We start from the raw sequence: 20014 nt of genomic DNA, 5'->3' as shown, positions 1-20014 counted from the left end.
TGTGCAAAAAACTTGGAGACAATCTGTCAAGTGTTTTTCGAGATAGCGTTCAATTCTGAAATTAATTGACAAAATTCCTTGTTCAGGATCGAGAAAATCCAGAAAAGTCTCAGTGAGAGACCCAAAGTTCACATGGTAAATCGTTTAAGAAGACCTAGAGGACTCAATAGTGAGCTTAAATTTGAATAAAAGTGAAGATGTTTGATTCCATGAAGTGAGAGAAATGAGATTGGTTTTTTCAAGCTCAATCCGAAAATATGAATGAGGAAGTTATAAAAAGTCAGTTTTTTCTGACTGTTTCGTCCAGCTGACTTCTAAATAGGCTTGACTTCATTTCTACAAGGTATGCTCACCGGTAAAATGAACAAAATACGGTGGTCAAATCGTGCGAAAAAAGTTTGGACTGCTTATGCAGAGATGTTTTGAAAATTTTCGTAATGTACAGCAAAACGAAACCCTTTAGTGGTCACCTGGCATGTTTCCAACCAAAAACTTTTCGTAGATAAGACTCGCCTGTATTTCCCGGAGATTGAGGCTAACGATCTGCGGAAACTGCAAATTACTCATTCTTTCGTAACGATTGAGAGGATCAAAATACTAAAAAGACTGCATCCAAATGCGACCGTTTTCTCTGCATAGCTCTTCAATAGGTCCCACAAAGATTATACTCTGTTTAAGTTAGATCTAGAATCGCGCCGTAATGCAAAAATGATGATGGAATGATAACAAGTCATATATGTTATTTTTGTGCCGAAAGAGGACAATCGGCTAAATGTGTTATAACTTCGACCAAATTCAAAATGTTGAGTTATTTAGTAGGTCAAGCTTCAGGAAACAGGAAACATAATCAACAATAGCCTTGAATTGAAAAAAGGTGGTTCATAGTATGCATGGCGCACGTATTGCCCAAAAATTAAAGTCGAAAAATTTCGACTTGATTTTTTTCATCGGCCGCTATCTTAAAAACAACTTTACAGAACATCACAAAAATTGGCATAGATAATCAATACACTACCAGGTAACTTCGCTGAAAATTTCACCAATCAGTGTCCATGCATTCAGAAATTATTCACAAAATAAAGTGTTGATTTTTTTTCGAATATACTCCTTTTTTTCGAATATACTCATTATGCTTTTTATATAGGCCTCGAATACCGATTTTTAAGATTTCCATACCGATAAAAGATTTTTTTTGGGTTCGAAAATACTGATTAAAATATGGCATCACTGATGACAACCAATGGGGTCAAGGTGGCCCGAAGTCGTCGTCCGAAAAGTGTCCGGAAAAATTGAAAGCGATCGTTGCGCATCTTTTAGTTTTCATTTATAGATTTCAATCGATCAAGTGCTTCCTTGATCAATTGAGAGATATCATATTTTCCTATTAAGTCTTTCATAAACATCCAGGTAGAAAAAAAGTAGTACATTTTGCGCATATAGCGCATTCGATAGCATTCCTAGGAGTAAACACAAACTTCATGAAAAGAAACCCTGAACAACGTTAACAGCTTCGTTAATCCTGGCCCAAATAAAGGCAAATCGCACACTCCTCGGTGTCATCATTAGAAATGGCGTCACCAGAAGCACTAGCTCATAAAATTCCTACACAATAACCCTATAACTTTCGATACCTAGGTATCCGCAGCAAGCATCCAATATGGACTCCAAGCAGCATGTTTGTCACCAGCAACCACCTCCAACCAACGCAGATCACGGAGGATGTCAACAAAAGGTTGGGGACAAAACTTGATTTATTTGTAAACAACATGATTTACAGTCTCACCCAATACCAACTTGATCGTCGTCCCAAGGGAGTTTACTGCCATAAGACCATATGGAGCAACCTAGTAGTTGTTGGTAGTTTATTGCTACTTTTCGCTTTCTTATAGTTTTTTTTCTCCCAGTAAGATACGCAATTCAGTACGCCCCGTGTCTTGTGATTATTTTGCCGCTTATGGAAACCGGTTCCGGACCATATATTCACCACCGGATTCGTTCAACAGCTTCTGCCATTACTTGTTCTGGAAAAAGGACTTACGGGTGCATCTCGAAGGATTTAGAGAAGATTCAGATTTCTGAGTAGATGACCTTGGAATTATTGGTATGGCACTCTTAGGTTTTGTAGAATACTTCGTAAAAAATAGAAGAGACATCTTCCGACTACTTCATAAGTAATTCCATTTTTGCGATAGCATATGCTGTCGTCAACGGCTATTCCGAGTCTAGTTGGCTTTAAAGTGCATAAATTAGCATCGTGATTAGTGTTTATAAGAACACTTTGAATTATGTGCATCGGTTCGAAATTCAGCCTGTCGTCGCTCATTTCTTCTTCCCCACACCGGTTCTCTTCGCTTCCATTTTAACCAATCACGCAAATCAGCACGTCAGGCGCTGATAATTTATCGATTTGCGAGCTCTCTTTTAGGCTCTTCTTCGTGATCGCCAGCTCCCCGATGATCAGCAGACCGAACCAACCCGAAAGAGACCCTTTTGTGCACTCTTTCGTTCGCCCCTTCATTAATGATCCTCTTTCTCCCTTTACCGTGTACGTACACCACCCTCGTTGAACCGATTCGTCACAGCTTCCAGAGCAAAGCAGGCCGTTGGGCAACCCGATTCATCGATTGGTCCATAGAAGGCCGGTTTTTTTTTATATCCAACGACAGACTAGTCCTCTCTTTCTCCATCTCCAATATCGCTCGGCGGGCATCGCTCGGTGCTCTCTCGCGGGAGCTTTGAATTTGTACCGGGATTTAGCTTTCTTCACCTACTGCCTGCCTGCGGCAGGGTTGTTTCGAAGTCCAAACCACAGCGTGCGTGCATGTATTAGTGCCATCTGTTTGCGGGGTGCGGTGCGAGATATGGATTTGTCTCGCTTTGATTTGGTGCCCACCGAGAGCCACCACCGCTACTTCCGTCTCTGTCTATGTTCGATCGGACCGGTTTTTTCGCTGATGAGATTTCTCCGGGTAGCAGCCAGCCGGTTCTTCTTGTTGGTAGTTTTTATTTAATTTGCCGTCGCAGTGTTATTGAACTGATCGTCGTTCGTTAGCCTCGTTCGGCGGGGAGGCAATTAGACACCGCCCTCTTTTGAAGTCCACCCGATACCATTGGTCGACATTTTAAGCATAAAATCTCGGCCTCGACCGAAGTTGCGTTGCGTTGCGCGGACTGGATTATGCTCGATTTCTTCGAGGGATTTCTCTTCTTTCTTTGGCTAGATTTTTGATAGGGTGATTTACCAAGATTTATTGTACGATCAAAGTTTGATGCAATTATGCAAATATTTCATCAGTTTCAGATTGATTGCCGCCATTGAGTGTTTTAACTAGAATCTGACAAAAAACACTAATCCTTTATAACCCTCATAAATATAGAAGACTTTGAAGAGATTTCGCATAGGTTCTTGAAATTAAAAAAAAAGTTTAAGACTCAATCAATCACAAACATCCATCTGAATTTATTTAACAATTTGCTGACCTGGTGTGCTTTGAAATACCCTTTTTCAAATAATATTAATTTGTCTAAATTATTTTAGCTCTGATCTACTTCTTTACAAAATCTACTATAGAAAATCGCTTTTCTTAAACCTATATATTTTCAGATTTTTATCATCGTAATAACTTTGTTATAATAAATATTTAATGGCATTTCGTGCTGAGCAAAGATTCAACCGATTAGTTTGAGCTTTCTCTCACATGCCCTAGACTTACATTTTCACAACCAACTTTCAAATGTTTCTTCTCCAAAGCGCCCTAGCTTTAACTATTCACCTATCATTTCCTATATTTCGTTCTCATTCTACTAGAGTTCATCTCGTCGAAATACCATTAAATAGGGTAAGTGCTCCTAAATTGCCGAAAATTGTTAATTATTCATTTTTATAGCCTAGGATAAAGATACTCTTACGCACACAATGAACTCTTATTCTTCCTAAATCCAACCATACAGATTTTTTGCTATAAAATGTCTTTCTGATAAAATTTTCTTGGTTTTTAAAAATGTACCTTCTTATCTGTGATAAATCAGACAGCTTAATTAGTGGGGCGTGCTTTGAGAAATTAGAGTGAATAAGGAAAAATCTCGTATTTTTAACTGTCCAAACCAAAATTTAAGGGAAAAATACTTTCACTGTGAAGAAAATGAACCATACTACCTATTTATCCTAAAATTGAAGAAAATCAATGGAAAGCCCGGTGAATTTGTTAAGGGTCCAAAAATAGGAAACTTTCGACTTTGATGTTCCATTTTTTGACCTTTCATCACTGAAACTTTGAGTGAATACCAACAAGTCAATAAGGGTGCAAATTTTTTATTGGGGCATAATTCAGAACCAATATTGAACATTTCTAACATTTTTCTCCAGCGTTACGTAAATTAACTACAAGTAAGTGTACGTAAAAAAGTTTCAGCTTTTGTTATGTTGATAGAGAAGACGGGGAGTGAAAGTGTTTGAGATATTCATAACCGAAATTTAAGTGTTTTTAATCGTTAATAATCTTTAATACTTTTTATGATAATATTTGATTGAAGATTGCATTCTTAATGAACTCGTTTATTAATTTTCGAAAAATCATACTTTTTATAGGAATTTTAGTTCTAGGTTCAATGAAAGAAACCAGTTCAGTACCAAAATAGGAACAATAGGTTCATAGTTGGAAATTGTGATCATCCATATCTTTTCAAATTTTTAATAACGGTGAAACCTATGTTGAAAATTCTCATGGGAACTTGCAGATAAGATCATGAACTATGAATAAATTCCCGGAAAGGTATAAACCACCCGTTCATTTATGAGAAAAACATGATTATTTAAAAACCACCGTTCAATGGGTCCAAAGTAGGGCAACAAACCCTATTATAACATTTTCTTGAAATAAGATATAACTTAAGGATTTTTTTTCGATAAATAATACAATATTGAATTAATTTTTCGTTTCATATTCAAAATTAGAATATTCGTCACAGTGTTCTGAATTACAGCTCGTAGCATAGAGGAAAGCCTTCAAGTCTTCTAAGCCAAGGGTCATGAGATCGAATCCCGGTGGTTTTAGCATTTGTAAGATGCTAGTAAATCATATTTTCGAAAGATATAGGTAAACTTAGAGTTAAGCAATGGGAATCTCTTCGAGAAAACATCGAATTTCATTGTATGTGTTGTGTTTGTTTGTAAAAAATGTTGTGTGAATTCAAGAGAGGATTTTTAGCGTGTAGTCCACGAGGTAACAAAGGAAAATAGTGCTCCTTATGTTTGCAAGATTTTCTTAGCTGTTTGATGTGTTTAATACTGTAAGTGTTATATTCCGTAAGGTAAGCATTGGTACTGTGCATTTGTGGTGATTTTTTCACAAGAAAGGATGATTTCGGGTAAGAAAAACTTATTTTAATTTTACGAATAAAAGAAAATCGATGACCATATTTTTTCAAGTAATGCCCATGAAGCAAAATGAAAGCAGGGATTGAATAATTATACAACGCCTTTTGTGTAAACTCACTTTACTGTGTATACCTGTCATTCAATTTGTTTTGCTGCACAGTTTTTCGTTAAAACGCGAGTGCTCGCTTGAAGATTGTTTAGCGGCAAAGATGAGTACAAGTTGAGTGCTAGATCTTGGAAGTATTATAAGATCATTTTAAATTAAAATACTTTGCATTCTATTGAGTATAAGCCTTTCTTAGTTTTATATTTTAAGGTTTTGGTTATTTCATTCCACAAATGTTTTGAAAAATAAAAGAAAAACAATCTACACTTCAACTGTTCTCATCTTTGGCTTTTATACACTACGATAGTGTCTCTTGGTAAATTGGATGAAAACAAAAATATCGAGCAAAACATGAAAGGCAAATTTGTACTATTTGTGAACGGGATGAGGTTTATCGTTACAAGAGGAACACCAAGTACAAAATACAGGTTCTTTAACAACTTTCACACAGGTAAATAGTTCAATAGTATGTACATTGTAACAGCACGGAACCAACGGATACAGATTGTGGAGTTACTCCTGAGGTTTTTTTTTTGGATCAATGTGCCGGAGCAGTAGGTTAGCTGAACGCAAACATCCTTTCCTCAAACATGTTCCATGTCTTTGTTCGTAATAGAGGACTCCCCTGTGAAACTGAGAGTAATCCATAGATATTCAAGCAGTCAGCAATGCCTCCAATCAATTTGCCAATATTTTATCCATATTAGAGTAATTTTCATGCTAACACGAACCTAAACCTATCCTATGAACTTCGTATCGGTCCTGATATGAGAAGATAAAGTTTTTAGATCAGAATATCAAATCCTGAGTAAATATCATATTGAAGATCCTACAGATTCGAGCTTTCAGTTTCATATCTATCTCTTCTAACATTGCATTTCTAGGGCTGAGATATCTTGTAAGTTGCAAATTCGATGGATTCTTTTTAGTTCGGTGTTTAGGTCAGGTAGTGACAATGCTAATAAATGTCTGGCGGGCTGTAGCTAGTACTTGAGGTAATTAAAAAGTATGGTAAAGAGGAGAAGAACAAGTGTCTATTAACTTTTTTCAGTTTAAGTTTAAGTTTAAGTTTATTATTCGAATTTACGGTAGCCTCAAAGTTACATATAACTGTTGTACAAGGTCAAGGATTTTTTCACGATTAACTATTTTTATATCTGTTATTTCGTAATTAATAGTCTTATTGGATGTAGGTGTATCAAGTTACTCAGCTTTCTTTGGTATTTTCCACCAATCATTAATTTAAAATAGTCCAACATTTTTAACAGACCCTACAGCCAGAATAGTTTCTAAATAAAACAATATTCAAATATCAATATAATTGCACAAAATAGATGAAAAATGCTAGTTAAGTTCAAATCAAAGGCTCAAAAATAATAATAAAACATATTTTTCTTAATCAAAATGAAACTGAATACAGTTTTGGAAGTGAAGTTATTAGTATTCATTGTAAATACTACGTTGCAAATCTTACGTTGATAGTTATTCGGTAATATTAGTCTTCGTTTTATTTTTTTATTCAAGTTCATTTCATTTTGCTTTATTTTCCAAAAACCGTTTCGTCAACTTCATAAAAGATGAGCAATTTTAGGTGCAAATGAATTCTTAAGAAAACCTTTTACAAAGATTGCTGAAGAATTTTGAGATAACTTAACTTTTTTTGTTTCGTTTCAATACATTACCAACGTAAAGAATTTGTTTTTATCATGGATAATTCAAAGACATGCAGGAAACCTTTGAAATGATTCTTTTTAAACCATTATTTGCTGTTCATTTTTTTTACGCAATAGTTTTAATTCGTAAGCTTGCAATTTATTTTGTAACTTTTAAAAGCTGTTTTGGGCATTAGATGGTACTGTTAATCAATAGAAACAAAAGCACTCAGGTATTGCAGCTCGTACTTAATGAAACATAACTTGATTTTTCAATTATAATCACGATCAGCCATTCATTTTTCGTCATCAATATGTTCAGTAAATTAATATTATCTTACCATATAAGCTTTTGTTTTCTACGGAGAAATATGTCGCGGTGGAATTCGAGATTTGTTCTTTGCTACAAATAAGAATGCGTTTAAAATGTTGTTTTTTTTACCAGGTAGAAATAATTCATATATTTAAGGATGATGAGAATAGTTAAATAATCTGATTATTTAATTTTTGATTGAACTAAAAAATTCGAAAAAAAAAATCGTTTATCTCAAAAGGATTTATTAAACAGTATAGAAAGCATGGTCAAATATTTGGGAGCGTTTTAAATTCAAATGTTTTATTTTCAGACCATTAAATATTTTTGTTTATGAAATAATAAGTTTCTAATAAGCAAGAGGCAAAAGTTAAAAAAAGTATAAAAGAATTCCCAAAGTGACTAAGATAGTGGAACATAATTAATTGCAAACATGTTAAGTACATTCCAATTCTTCTTATCTATTGCCATTCGAAGTTGCTTTGAAAATTCTTTGCTTACACAGGGATCACGGATATGGAAATGAGCTAGTTTGACTAAAAGTTTAAATTTTTAGATCGTGAAAGCATAATCAGCAATTATCAAATCTTATCACTAGTGAAAATACGAATGATAGTATATTTCAATGCGATATATTTAATTGCACGTTTATTGAATGCCTCATAGGATTAGGAGTTTCCTTAGGAAAGCTCTAGGAGCATAGGAGGTGTAGGAAGACCATGATCGCACCATTTACCATAATGGATCCTGATCTCTACCTTTCATTTACTAACACAACCCCTTCCTTGGATACTTGAATATAGATTCGCAGACGTACAGACGGTTTCCATAGTTGGTGATACTAACTTATCTCTGGTTCTGACTATTTCAAAACTATTTTTGGAGTATGCCGGAGCAAGAGGTTGCTAGTTGAACCTAAAGAGTATCATACTAACATTCCTTCCTTTTCCCCCATTGACTACTAGGACGTGGCCGGCGCCGTTATTAATCATTATAAAAAGAGAGAGCATCAGTTTTGTACAATGAGAATGGCTGCTAATCCCAAGCACCATTCTTATGGACTTTGTGCAAAATTGATGGCCTCGATTAATGACGGAGTAGCAACCATTGGCGACGTGGAACTTGTTCTACTTAGCCACGCCAGCGATCATGGAGTTCGAAATGTATAGAATAAAAAAAAAGTTTTTTTCAACTAGAACGGATATTTTACAACCTGTTAATGAAGCATTTCGAGTTCAATGATTTAAGGTGGATATGAGTAGTCAAACAAGCTAAGCTAAGCTAAGCTAAAAAATGTTGTGTGAATTCAACATTTGTTATTGCCTTTTTTTAGAAATTTCTGTACCTTTATTTCTCTATACACTAAAATTTTAAGGATGCTTGAAAATTCATAGCATCTTTTTTCAGTATTTCATTTCATTTCTAAATATTCAAGAAATACCTTTATTTTTAGTTTATTTCTGGACAGTCTCCCGTCTTTTAAAAATTTGAGGGTTGGATGAAAGTGGAAGAAGTTCTTAAATTATATCATCTAATTATCATATTTGGATTGTATACCAAGCTTAGTGAAGTTTCTTAAAAATTGTTTAAGGAGATTTTATTTCTAACATACTGAAAAAATACTATGAAAATTCTCTCAACAAACATGGAAAGATCTATCAACAAAACCACATTTTATCAAACATAAACAGTGATTACAAACCATGACCAGTTTGGTGCAAACCACTTGAATTTTTTTCAATTTATGTTTAATCTTATGTTGGTTTCGTATGGGAACATCCACAAAAGTTGGAAGAGGATTTCAAATCTGTTAATCATCTCATTACATCAAAACTTGAACGTGTTCCAAATTTGATCAGAACCACATGAAATTTATTTCAGTTCTATTATGTATTATTCAAATTCGTATGGAAGCACCTCTCCTTTTTTCTTTAAAAGAAGTGGTCTGGCAGTACAATAAGTTGTCTTATTATATCATGACTCGTCTATCAATGTGTTGAATCAGGTCATTTTGTCAAAATTAGTTTAAAAGTAAGTTTGACGCAAAACTGTTAAAACTTTTTGGATATCGTCATGAATCTCGGTAATTTTACATGGGGGCCAAAACCAAAACTTCATTGATAATTTAATCAATCATCTTAGCTTATCTCATGTAAAAACTTTTACGGTCTGTTCAAAATTATACAAGTTTTTCAGATTATCGTTCTTTTTGTAAGAGAGCCCCCCTTCACAAAAACGGTAAACGTTCTTTGATATTTTAGTCCATTTTATCACTTTAAATCTTAGATGTGTACCAAATTTGATCAAAATAGTTTAAAAATTGTTCGAGTTTTGTCACATTTTATATGGATTTTTCATTGGACCGCCCTCTATCTTTCAAAAATGATTAGATGGTTTCAAATCACAAATCATGCGAATATGTCAAAACATGATCAACAATACAATAAATTATATCATGGTGTAAAATTTGTTTCGTAAAAAATTTAATGGAAATCGCTTATAAATTTTCAGGGTTGTGCGAGGGATCCTTGGGGATCCCGAGAAAACAAAAAGTAGGGTTGTGTTATATAATATGATAAATTTGTATAGAAGCCCAAGTCGTAGGGTTCTGAAACTATTGTAGAAACCAATTTCAGTCCTGGAAACGGTCATATGCCAAATTTCACGATGATCCGTCAGTAGTTTCTGAGCCTTTAGGGAACAGATAGACAGACAGATAAAATTAATGTATATATATAGAAGATGTTTAGTATATTTGGTTAATTCGTTTTGAAATAGTTAGACTATCCAAAACAACATTTATACTACATAAAGTATGACCCATAAAATGCGAAATTGTTTTGCGGTCTGTTTGGGTTGTTTTTGACGATTTTGAAGATTTTTTTGAAGGTGTATTAGTTCTAATCTTCATCTGTCAATTGATTTAAATAATGCAGTTGTTCAGTATACGCTGTATCGGCAAAATTAGTGAACCTATATGAAAGAGAAGCGACGTCTGAAATACAAAATTCGAATTGATACAAAAAAAACTATCAAAATCGATTCCAATTGATCCGAGCTTTTGTCATAGTGCTTATGGCTTTCGAATAGAAGACTCGAACAACAAATATTTATAGCGCTAGACTACTAGAAGAATCTTATAAACTTGAAGAATCTTATAAATTATTGCTAAAGTCATCTATCCCTTTGGATTGAAGACAGACAGAAATATTTGAAAATGATAACAGAAGAAAGCATTGATAAACTGTGGCAAATATGCACTAACTATGTTAAAAATCTTTAAATTTTATTTGGTTTTTGTTCTTGTTAAACATATGTGTACCTTCAAGGGTAAAATCTAATTTAAATATTCTAGTTAGTAGTGTTAACTTGAAAATTTATGTATTGCTAATTTTGATTTTCAGTTTGCGATTTAAAATTAGCACTTTAAGTAAGAAAATCTTCCAAAAGAAATTAAGGGGGGGGGGGGTCTAACACTTTCAAAAAATCGATTTTTTTATTTTTTTATTTTCTGATTGTAAAACATTTCAAGAATGTTGTGTCAAATTTTCAAGTCAATTGAAGCAAAACTGTAGAAGTTATAGGCCTTTATCTCCTCCTATCTAATATTGCAAGAAAGCAAGAGCAGAAACTTCAAACGCGTTTTTCTCGAAAGCACATTTTTAAAGTCCGTGGACATCGTCATTTGAAAACTACTTATCCGATTCTTTTCAAATTTGGAACATATTTTCTACATATAAAATACCAGACCCCAACGTTTTTCTTTTTTATTTTTTTTACTTTGGGGAGATTTTACAGATGAAAAATGGCGGATTTTTTCGTGAAAAATCGTAGTTTTTACTTCAAACTGCCACAAAAATTTCATAAATTTTTTTTTAAGTTAAATAAAAACGTTGGGGTCCAGAAAAACATCTATTAAAAATATTTTGATCTGATTTTTTGACTTCAGATGATTCTGTGCTGAGATACAGTGTCCACCGCAAATCCTGTTTTCTAAAAGGCATCCTCGAAAGTGCTCCGTCACAGACTCATTTTTCAATATTTTTCTACGAAAAAATTACTAAATGTTCTTTTAATAATGCTTTGTAAAATGCAAAAAAATTGAATACATTTGTTTGAACGATAACACTAGAAAAAAATCGTGAAAATGGTGTATTTTTTTACACGTTAGACCCTACCCCCCCATTAAATCACAAAGTCATTCTATGTACTGAAGTCGCGAAAATCTGATACGTAATACACTCGACCATTTGCGTACCTATTAAAATAATCTTTGCTGTCAGCTGTCCAAAAAATATTTTCGTCATAAGCTCTACGACTTGTCTTGCTTGACGCTGATCCAATCAATCGATTAGCCCATGCAGTTGGAAGCAATTTTTGACATCCATAGCGATTAGGCTATATCTTATCAAAAAATGCTAGACGAGACGGTAGCGTAAGTTCGTGTCTTACCCATAGAAATCTCCTCAGGGAAACGCGTAAGGTTTGTGTCGATTTTTAGTGACGTTTCACCGTTCACCAAACTTCATAATCCAGACGTTGTCTCGGCGAGTGGCCATCTTCTAATACATCCCATAAATCAATCGGATTAGCGCAAGGCTAGGCCTCTTTGATTAATCGGGGCACGAGTCTGAAACCGATAAAGTCAATTCGGGGGGAAACATTTTTATGTAACGAACAACAGCAACGGTCAACGCACCAGGGCGTCTGGCATGATGGAGCAAAATTTCAATTTCCGGTACCGAATGCGATAGAAATCCGAAAAAGCGTTCTGCTCGGATCGAAAAATAAGCGAACCGCGTAAACAGGAAATTGATATCTCGGTAACAGATGATTGCATGTGTCGAATGTTATTTTTGACCTCTTGACGATCGACTGATTTGAATCTTGTTTTTATCTCAATACATTGTGAATTTAGACGTTTGATGTGTAAACTTAACAATATCATTGGAAATATCTTTCAGGTTAAGCTTCAAAAAAAATTATTTTCTATTCAAAAATAGTCAAAATTTTCAAAAATTCTAATCCTCAAGAGAGACGCTAGCGGCCTTGATAGAGGTTAGGTCTTCTAAGCCAAAGGTCATGAGATCGATTCGCGGTCATGGCATACATCTTCTGAAGGTTGGCGGTTAGGATCTAACATATCTTAGTGCTCATCAAATGCTTAACCAATGTTCATCTGGCACTGATCAATAGTGGCAGTGTATCTGGAAGCATATAGTATAGTAAAAAGAAATAACGAGGGGCAATGCGACAAAAGATCTAACAACTGTTTGCAGTGGTCTTCTCCCAACAAAAAATCCTCAAAAGAGAATTTCCTCTTAAGCGTGTGGAGCAGGAATGACTCAGCTTCATACATATATCCGAAGTGATGATTTCGAGATTTCTCAATGGTAACAAACAACCTAGATTATCAAATTGTACCATTCATCTTTTTGGTGAAGTTTTCGGATCCAGTAGAATAGATAAGATAAATGCAATCGAGTTCGACGGTACCTACCCAAAACGATATGGCAATCGTCGGACGACGACGACGACAGTTGAAACGGAAGATGCGATTAGATCCTATCTGGCAATGGACTATTTCAAGGCTTTTTTGGATTTTTATACTGTCAAAACAACATAATTGCGGTAATTTCTTAAGATTGATAGATTTATCAAATAAAACCAGGTTTCATTTCTGTACCTAGCATGGCAACAACAGAGAGTTTGCTGACATATTATAGGATAACTGAACTATGGCAAAAGATTTTCTATAATATAAAAGTGGTAACCTCAAGTGGTTTTATGAAAACTATTAGAATTTTATGGAAAATTGTTTCTTGGACAACGTATTTAACACAATTTGGGTTTATAAAATTTATCCAATAATAAATAAGGAATTCACAATTAGACGTCATTTCTTCTTTTTAATAGAATAGCGGTGATTATTGCGTGATTTTCCGATACTTATGAATCTCAACTCAGAGATTCACTCAGACACGACTTTCGCTCACAACAAAAGACCAATGACTAACTTTGTTTTGTTGGAATCCAACTATTATTTTAATTCATTTTTATCAAAACTTTCTTTATTTTCTGCATATCCTTCATCTCATCTCTAATTTATTCTAAACTTTATCATCAAGAGAAACTTTATAATTATCGACTTTTGATTTTATCTTAAACATTTTTTTTAAATTTTGAAATAAACTTTTCCTTCCTGTCACATTCGATTCTATGCAAAAACTGTGTTTAATTCCCCAAATATCCATCGTCCTAATTCTACGTCCCATTTTCAGCAAAAAAAAAACCTTTTAAAATCAATTCCTGTTTTCCTGCCGCTCTTTCTTTGTTTAGCGGAGCCGGAACAAACCGAAAATATTCTAGGCAACAGTCTTAAAAATCTGCGCTCTCTGTGCCGATCCATATTTTTACTGGTGGCCAAATCGAAACAAACAATCAGTAACAGCCTTGAAAATCTGCGCAACCCAAGTCAATCCGTCTTGTCCTTCGAAAGGTCAAATCAAAAGCAAATAATCATTACAGCATCCTTAACATCTGCGCTTTTCCAATCACTTCGACTAATTTACCGGAGAAAGAACAATCAAAGCAACAGCCTGAATAGGACGCGCATTTTCAGCCTCCTCGCCTTATTTACCGGAGGAACAACAATCAGACCAGCTACCTTAATGATGTGCAGGTTTTTAGCACCTTCATCTTATTTACCGGAGCCGGAACAATTTCTGAACAATCTGAGCATCAGTCCTGCAAATCTGTGCTCATCTTACCAACTACGCCATTGTCGTGATTTTACGATCCTTATCAATCTCAACTCAGAGATTTACTCAGACACGTCGGTCGCCCACTACCAGTGTTCAAAATTTTCACAGTCAAAGCTCAATCTTCACTCAACTGACAGCATCCTCACTGTCAAAGTCAAGGCATTTAAATAGCTTTCATACTTGCATCTTTCAAAGTAAAGGAGCTTTTTACCGTATTTATTTCCTGTCAAAATCCTTTCAAATTCATTTGAAAGCCGCTCCAGTCATATTCAATTGAAAATGATTGATGTTTTTGTTCATGAATATTTTTGCAGGTCCTTGCACAAAATTTTCGCAACCTGATTTTTTTTTCTTCCATATTCATAATAAATAGGCACTACGAGATGTTTTATATGATAGCTGTAATGGAAATCGCGTAATCCGTCGCCTACCGAGGACATAGTTTGAAGATCATTATTTTTCAAAACGAAAGATAATCAAAAATTAGTTTAGTGTTTTTTTTTCGTATTTTAAATTTTTATGAAATATAACTAGAATTGGAAAGATAAACGTATATGTATCCCAGAACAATCCTTCATTCCATAAGATAATCACTGAAAGCAACAAACATCAAAACAATCTTGTGTACAATCGAATTGGCATACGCCGCATCATGTCCTTCACACCGCCGCACACAGTAATGTTTGTTGTTGTTGCTATATTCAAGCCTTCCTTGGCGCTCTTTCAATCCTTCATGACTGAAAATGTCCGCCTTTCAAATGAATATGAATATGAACAGCGCACACAGTCATCGAAAATTAAAAGGCGGTTTCCAGCTTGCATTCCTATTGGACTGAAAGCCGGGCTAGTATTCGTTCAATTGGAAAAGACTGACAGCAATGATGGCTTCATGTGAGCTTGAAAGTCGAAAAGCTTCATTGTGACAGGAATAAGTGTTGCGCGGCTTTGAGCTTGTGTTATTTTCGGCTTTCAATGATTGAAACGAATATTTGGCACACTGCCCACTACAATAAAGGGTGTCCACGATGAAATTGCCACACTATGAAATTGCTCAGACTTTTGAACCGTTGGGTAGAATTTAATGAAAACTTGAGTGAATTTAGTTCATAGTGCATTGTTCACATCCTGCAAGTTTAAATGTCCTGTGATCAAAACTCGCGGAAGTGCAGTCGAAAGAACAGCTCGTGGATGCATTTATCACGAGAATAAGGATCTCTCGCATCGTTCCATCGCTAAAACGTTGGAAATCACGAATTCCACGGTGTCGCGAGTGATTAAGCTGTTCGAGGAACGATTGACCACCGATCGGAAGCCCAGAAGTGAAGGAAAAAGTATTCCGTACAACACCAAAAATCACAACCTCGTAGTTGAGGCCTTCAACGGAAACCCGAAAGCCTTTGTTTGGGATGTGGCCAAGAAGCTGCACCTAAGCCGAAGTTTTGTCCAGAAGGCCAAAACTGAGGCTGGGCTTCGAACGTTCAAGTTACAAAAGGCCCATAATCGCTACGAGAAGCAGAACAAGTCCGCCAAAACCCGTGCCAGGAAGTTGTACCTCAACATGCTGACGAAAGTTGAATGCTGCATCATGGACGACGAAACATATGTGAAGGCCGACTTCAAACAGGTCCCCGGCAACCTGTTTTTCCTGGCCAAGGATAAGTTTAGCGTTCTTGAGCATGTCTGCACTCATAAGATGTCAGAATTTGCTAAGAAATTGGCAAGCCATCTGCACGTGCAGGAAGCGGAGTGCACCTTTCGTGACTCAGGACACGATGAACGGACATGAGAGTGCATCCAGAACCGGCTGCTTCCTCTCCTGAAGGTCCACAACGTCCCAACAATCTCCTGGTATGCGGACAATAAGGTCAATTTCGCGCCGAAAATGTTCAACCCTCCCAACACTCCGGAGCTCTACCCCATCGAGTAGTACTGGACGATTATGAAGCAGCACCTGAGTTTTTTCATCAACTTATTGACTTATTGTTTTTATCTTTGTAACTTCATATTAAGGAAACTTGAAAATCTTTCCCTCAGTTTTGGTTCAAGAATCAGTTTGCACACTTGGTGACCGTGGCAGGTATTTGCAAAGCAAATTATATTTTGTGGAAGAATTTTAAAAGAAAATCGACCCGAACAAAAACAAACATCCTCAGAAGTTTTACACGCTGAAAAAATTCTACTTATAGTTGGGAGAAAACTAACGAGTTTTAAAATTAATTGTATTATATTTTAAAAAAAAACCCCAAAGCGAATTAAGCCTGATTCCAAGTGGGAAAAAATGTTACTTTAATAAGAAAGCAGAAAACAACAACAAATGAAATTAAAAATTTTAAAAAATGATAGTGAGTAGAGAGGAGAGCTTGATGAGAAAGAAAATTCAAGCGGGTTTTGTGATAACAGCTTGAAATACATTTAAAACCACCTATAAGCGAGTTGAGATAACAGCTTAGTGATCAACGGATTGAGAGGACAGTTTGAAATAAATGTATGAAAAAATAACTCTTATACGCGAGTTGAGAGGACAGCGCGGTGATCAAGCGGGTTGAGAGAACAGCTTGAAATAAATGTTTAAGAAAACACCAAAAAGCGAGTTTAGAGAACAGCTTAGTGATCAAGTGGGTTGAGCTGGGAACAGCTTGAAATACAAAAAAAAAACAGAGAAGACAGCTTGGTGATCAAGCGGATTGAGAGAACAGCTTGAAATAAATGTATAAGAAAACACCTATAAGCGAGTTGAGAGGACAGCTTGATGATCAAGTTGGTTGAGACAATAGCTTGAAATAAAAAATAAATGAAAAAAAAAACACCAATAACTCACTTACAGCTTGAAATAAATGCATAAGAAAACATCTATAAGCGAGTTGAAAGGGCGGATTTTGGTGATCAAGCGGGTTGTGAGAACAGCTCGAAATAAATGTATGAGAAAACACCTATGAGAGAGTAGAGGACAGCTTGGTGACCAAGCGGGTTGAGATGATAGCTTGAAATAAATGTAGAAGATAACATCTATAAGCTAGTTGACAGGACAGCTTGGTGATCAAGCAGGTCGAGAAAACAACTTAAATTAAATGTATGAAGAAAAACACCAATAAGCGAGTCCAGAGGACGGCTTGGTGATCGAGCGGGATGAAAGGACCGCTTGAAATTAATGTTTAATAAATCACCTATAAGCGAGAATCAAGCAGGTTGAGAGGACAACTTGGAATAAGTATCTATGAAAACACCTATAAGCGAGTTGAGAGGACAGCTTGGTGATCAAGAGGGTTGAGAGTACAACTTGAAATGAATGTATAAGATAAAAACAATAAGCGAGTTAAGAGAACAGCTTGGTGATCAAGTGAGTTGAGCTGAGAACAAAAAAATAAAATAAAACCCATAAGAGAGTTGAGAGAACAGCTTTGTGATCAAACGAGTTGAGAGAACAATTTGAAATAAATGTATAAGAAAACACCTTTAAGCGAGTTGAGAGAACAGCTAAGTGATCAAGTGGGCTGAGCTTTGAACAGCTTAAAATAAAAAAAAACCTATAAGAGAGCTGAGACGACAGCTTGGTGATCAAACGGGATGAGAGGACAGCTTGGTGATCAAGTGGGTTGAGAGGACAGCTTGAAATGAAAAAAAAAGAAAAAAAAACACCTATAAGAGAGTTGAGAGGACAGCTTGGTGATCAAGTGAAGATGAGAAAACAGTTTGAAATAAATGTATAAGAAAACACCTATAAGCGAGTTGAAAGAACAGCTTAGTGATCAAGTGGGTTAAGCTAAGAACAGCTTGAAATAAAAAAAAAATAAAAAAAAACATCTATGAGAGAGTTGAGAGGACAGCTTGGTGATCAAGCGGATTGAGAGGACAGTTTAAAATAAATGCATGAGAAAACACCTATAAGCAAGTTATTTAAGAGGACAGCTTGGTGATGAAGCGAGTTGAAAAGATATAAAATGAAGGAGAAAATCACCACGAAACGAGTTGAGAGGACAACTTGGGGATCAAGCAGGTTGAGAGGAAAGCCTGAAATAAATGTATTTCAAAAATATTGAATCGAGCAGAAAACCAGCTCGGGTCAGGTAGGTTGAGAAGACAGCATATTTTTTTTTTTTTTGAAAATTATCACGAAGCGGGGTAAGAATTGCAAGTGAGTTAATAGAACAGCTGATAAGTTATATCAAGGACTTCGCGATATCTTATTATAAAGAGATTTTTTCTTCTTTGTATAAGACATGAGGAGGGTGTGTGGAGCGTGCAGGTCTATATCAGTTAAGTGTGCCAAATATACATAGATGATTGATTTGAAAAATTTCTTCTGGTCGGTATTTAACGATTAAAAAAATTTCTCAAAACATGTAAATTTGTCATTCAAATTTATTAAACACCCTGTGGATAAAACTCATTATATCTACTTCCAAAAGTAGTGGGTAATGTCGTTTGGTCACTTTCAACCCCAACATCAGGTGCATCGAAGAATTCCAAACTCCATTCCCGCAAATTGCTTCAAACCGTTCTCCTGTCTCGTTTCGTTTTGTCGAGCACTGACCTACCGTAAGTATGTTCCCACCATTATTGTAGCCAGACATCAGAGTGTAGTATAAGCCCTTTTTATGATTCCCACGCGTCGTCGCCAGCCGTAAGTAAGTAATCACCCCGATTCGCCCGTAAAACACAAAACCGGACCCGCCCGCATAATTCCGTTATCGCACCAGTAGTTATCAGTAAATAAACCGAAACCGTTTATCCCCACATTGCATTGCATTGCTAAGGTTGATTCCGCGGGTAGCATATTTGAAGAAAAAAAAAGTTATGACTTACCTAGCATTTTACTGAGATCGGCGTTGTGTAGATCGGGATTCTCGTCGGCCAGCTTTTTCCGCTCGACCTTTGCCCACACCATGAAGGCATTCATGGGCCTCCGGATGCGAGCCTCCTTGGCACTCTTGAGGGTCCCGTGGGGTCCCATCTTTCCGGGACCTCCTGGACCCCCGTACTGCTGTCGCTGGTGAAGCACTCCGTAGTTGGAAGCACAGAATTCATTTTGGTAGGGTCCCGGGGCCAGTGTGTAGCCACCCCATCCTCCGGGGTCGTCCTGTGGCAGGATCGTCGGTATAACGTCCTGATAGGGCGAGTACTGACTCATTAGCGGTGAGTTGGACAGCAGCGGGGATTGGGAGTTCAGCAGGGAAGCGTTTGATGAAAGCAACGGCGAGTGAGATTGCATCAGTGGCGAGGACATCATCCCGTTTGGGCCGGAGGCGCCAAGCATGCTGGGGCTCTGGGGAGCTAGCATTGATCCCGCTGCGCCCGGATGTTGTCCACCCGGAATCGGGCTTCCGGTAGTTGTGTTTTGTGACTGCTGTGACTGATGGCTTTGCTGATTTTGGCCGGACTGTTGCTGCTGCTGTTGCATCGGATGAATGTAATCCTCGTATGTGCGGTGGTAGCTTTGCTGTGCTGATTGTGGGTGTTGTGGAGAACTGTTGAAAATAAAGACAGAAAAAAATAGATTAGTTTTCAACTTGGAAGGAAAAACCTTAATCCAAACAACATCCTAAAAATAACAATCAATCGGTAGAAGCAAAAAAATACTTCCAGTCTGGTTTTTCACTTCTGCTTTAGACGGGTTTAAGGTGTGGGGATTGAGATGGATTAAGCCACATCAATCCCTTATCACGGTCGATCGAAATATCGTGGGGGAAATGACTAAGTTAACTTGATAGCGATAAGCAGCCAGCGCCAGTTGCTTATTTTTATTTGCAAATTCGCATACGAAGCGGTTTAAATAACTGAATCAATAGATGACAGAGCTTTAAA

General features: G+C 36.3%; 1 protein-coding gene across 1 annotated transcript in view; it reads right to left on the bottom strand.

Moving 5' to 3' along the window:
* Positions 1-20014, bottom strand: part of LOC129748037 (putative transcription factor SOX-15) — a 214346-nt gene that overhangs the window by 68546 nt on the left and 125786 nt on the right. The window contains exon 2 of the mRNA XM_055742500.1: positions 19016-19677. Within this exon, the coding sequence (XP_055598475.1) occupies positions 19016-19677 (662 nt within the window). The remainder of the gene's footprint in view (positions 1-19015; positions 19678-20014) is intronic.

The sequence above is a fragment of the Uranotaenia lowii genome, chromosome 2, assembly GCF_029784155.1.
Source record: "Uranotaenia lowii strain MFRU-FL chromosome 2, ASM2978415v1, whole genome shotgun sequence".
Lineage (NCBI taxonomy): Eukaryota > Metazoa > Arthropoda > Insecta > Diptera > Culicidae > Uranotaenia > Uranotaenia lowii.
The sequence above is the reverse complement of the archived record's forward strand: the minus strand, read 5'-3'. Positions and strand labels throughout refer to the sequence as shown.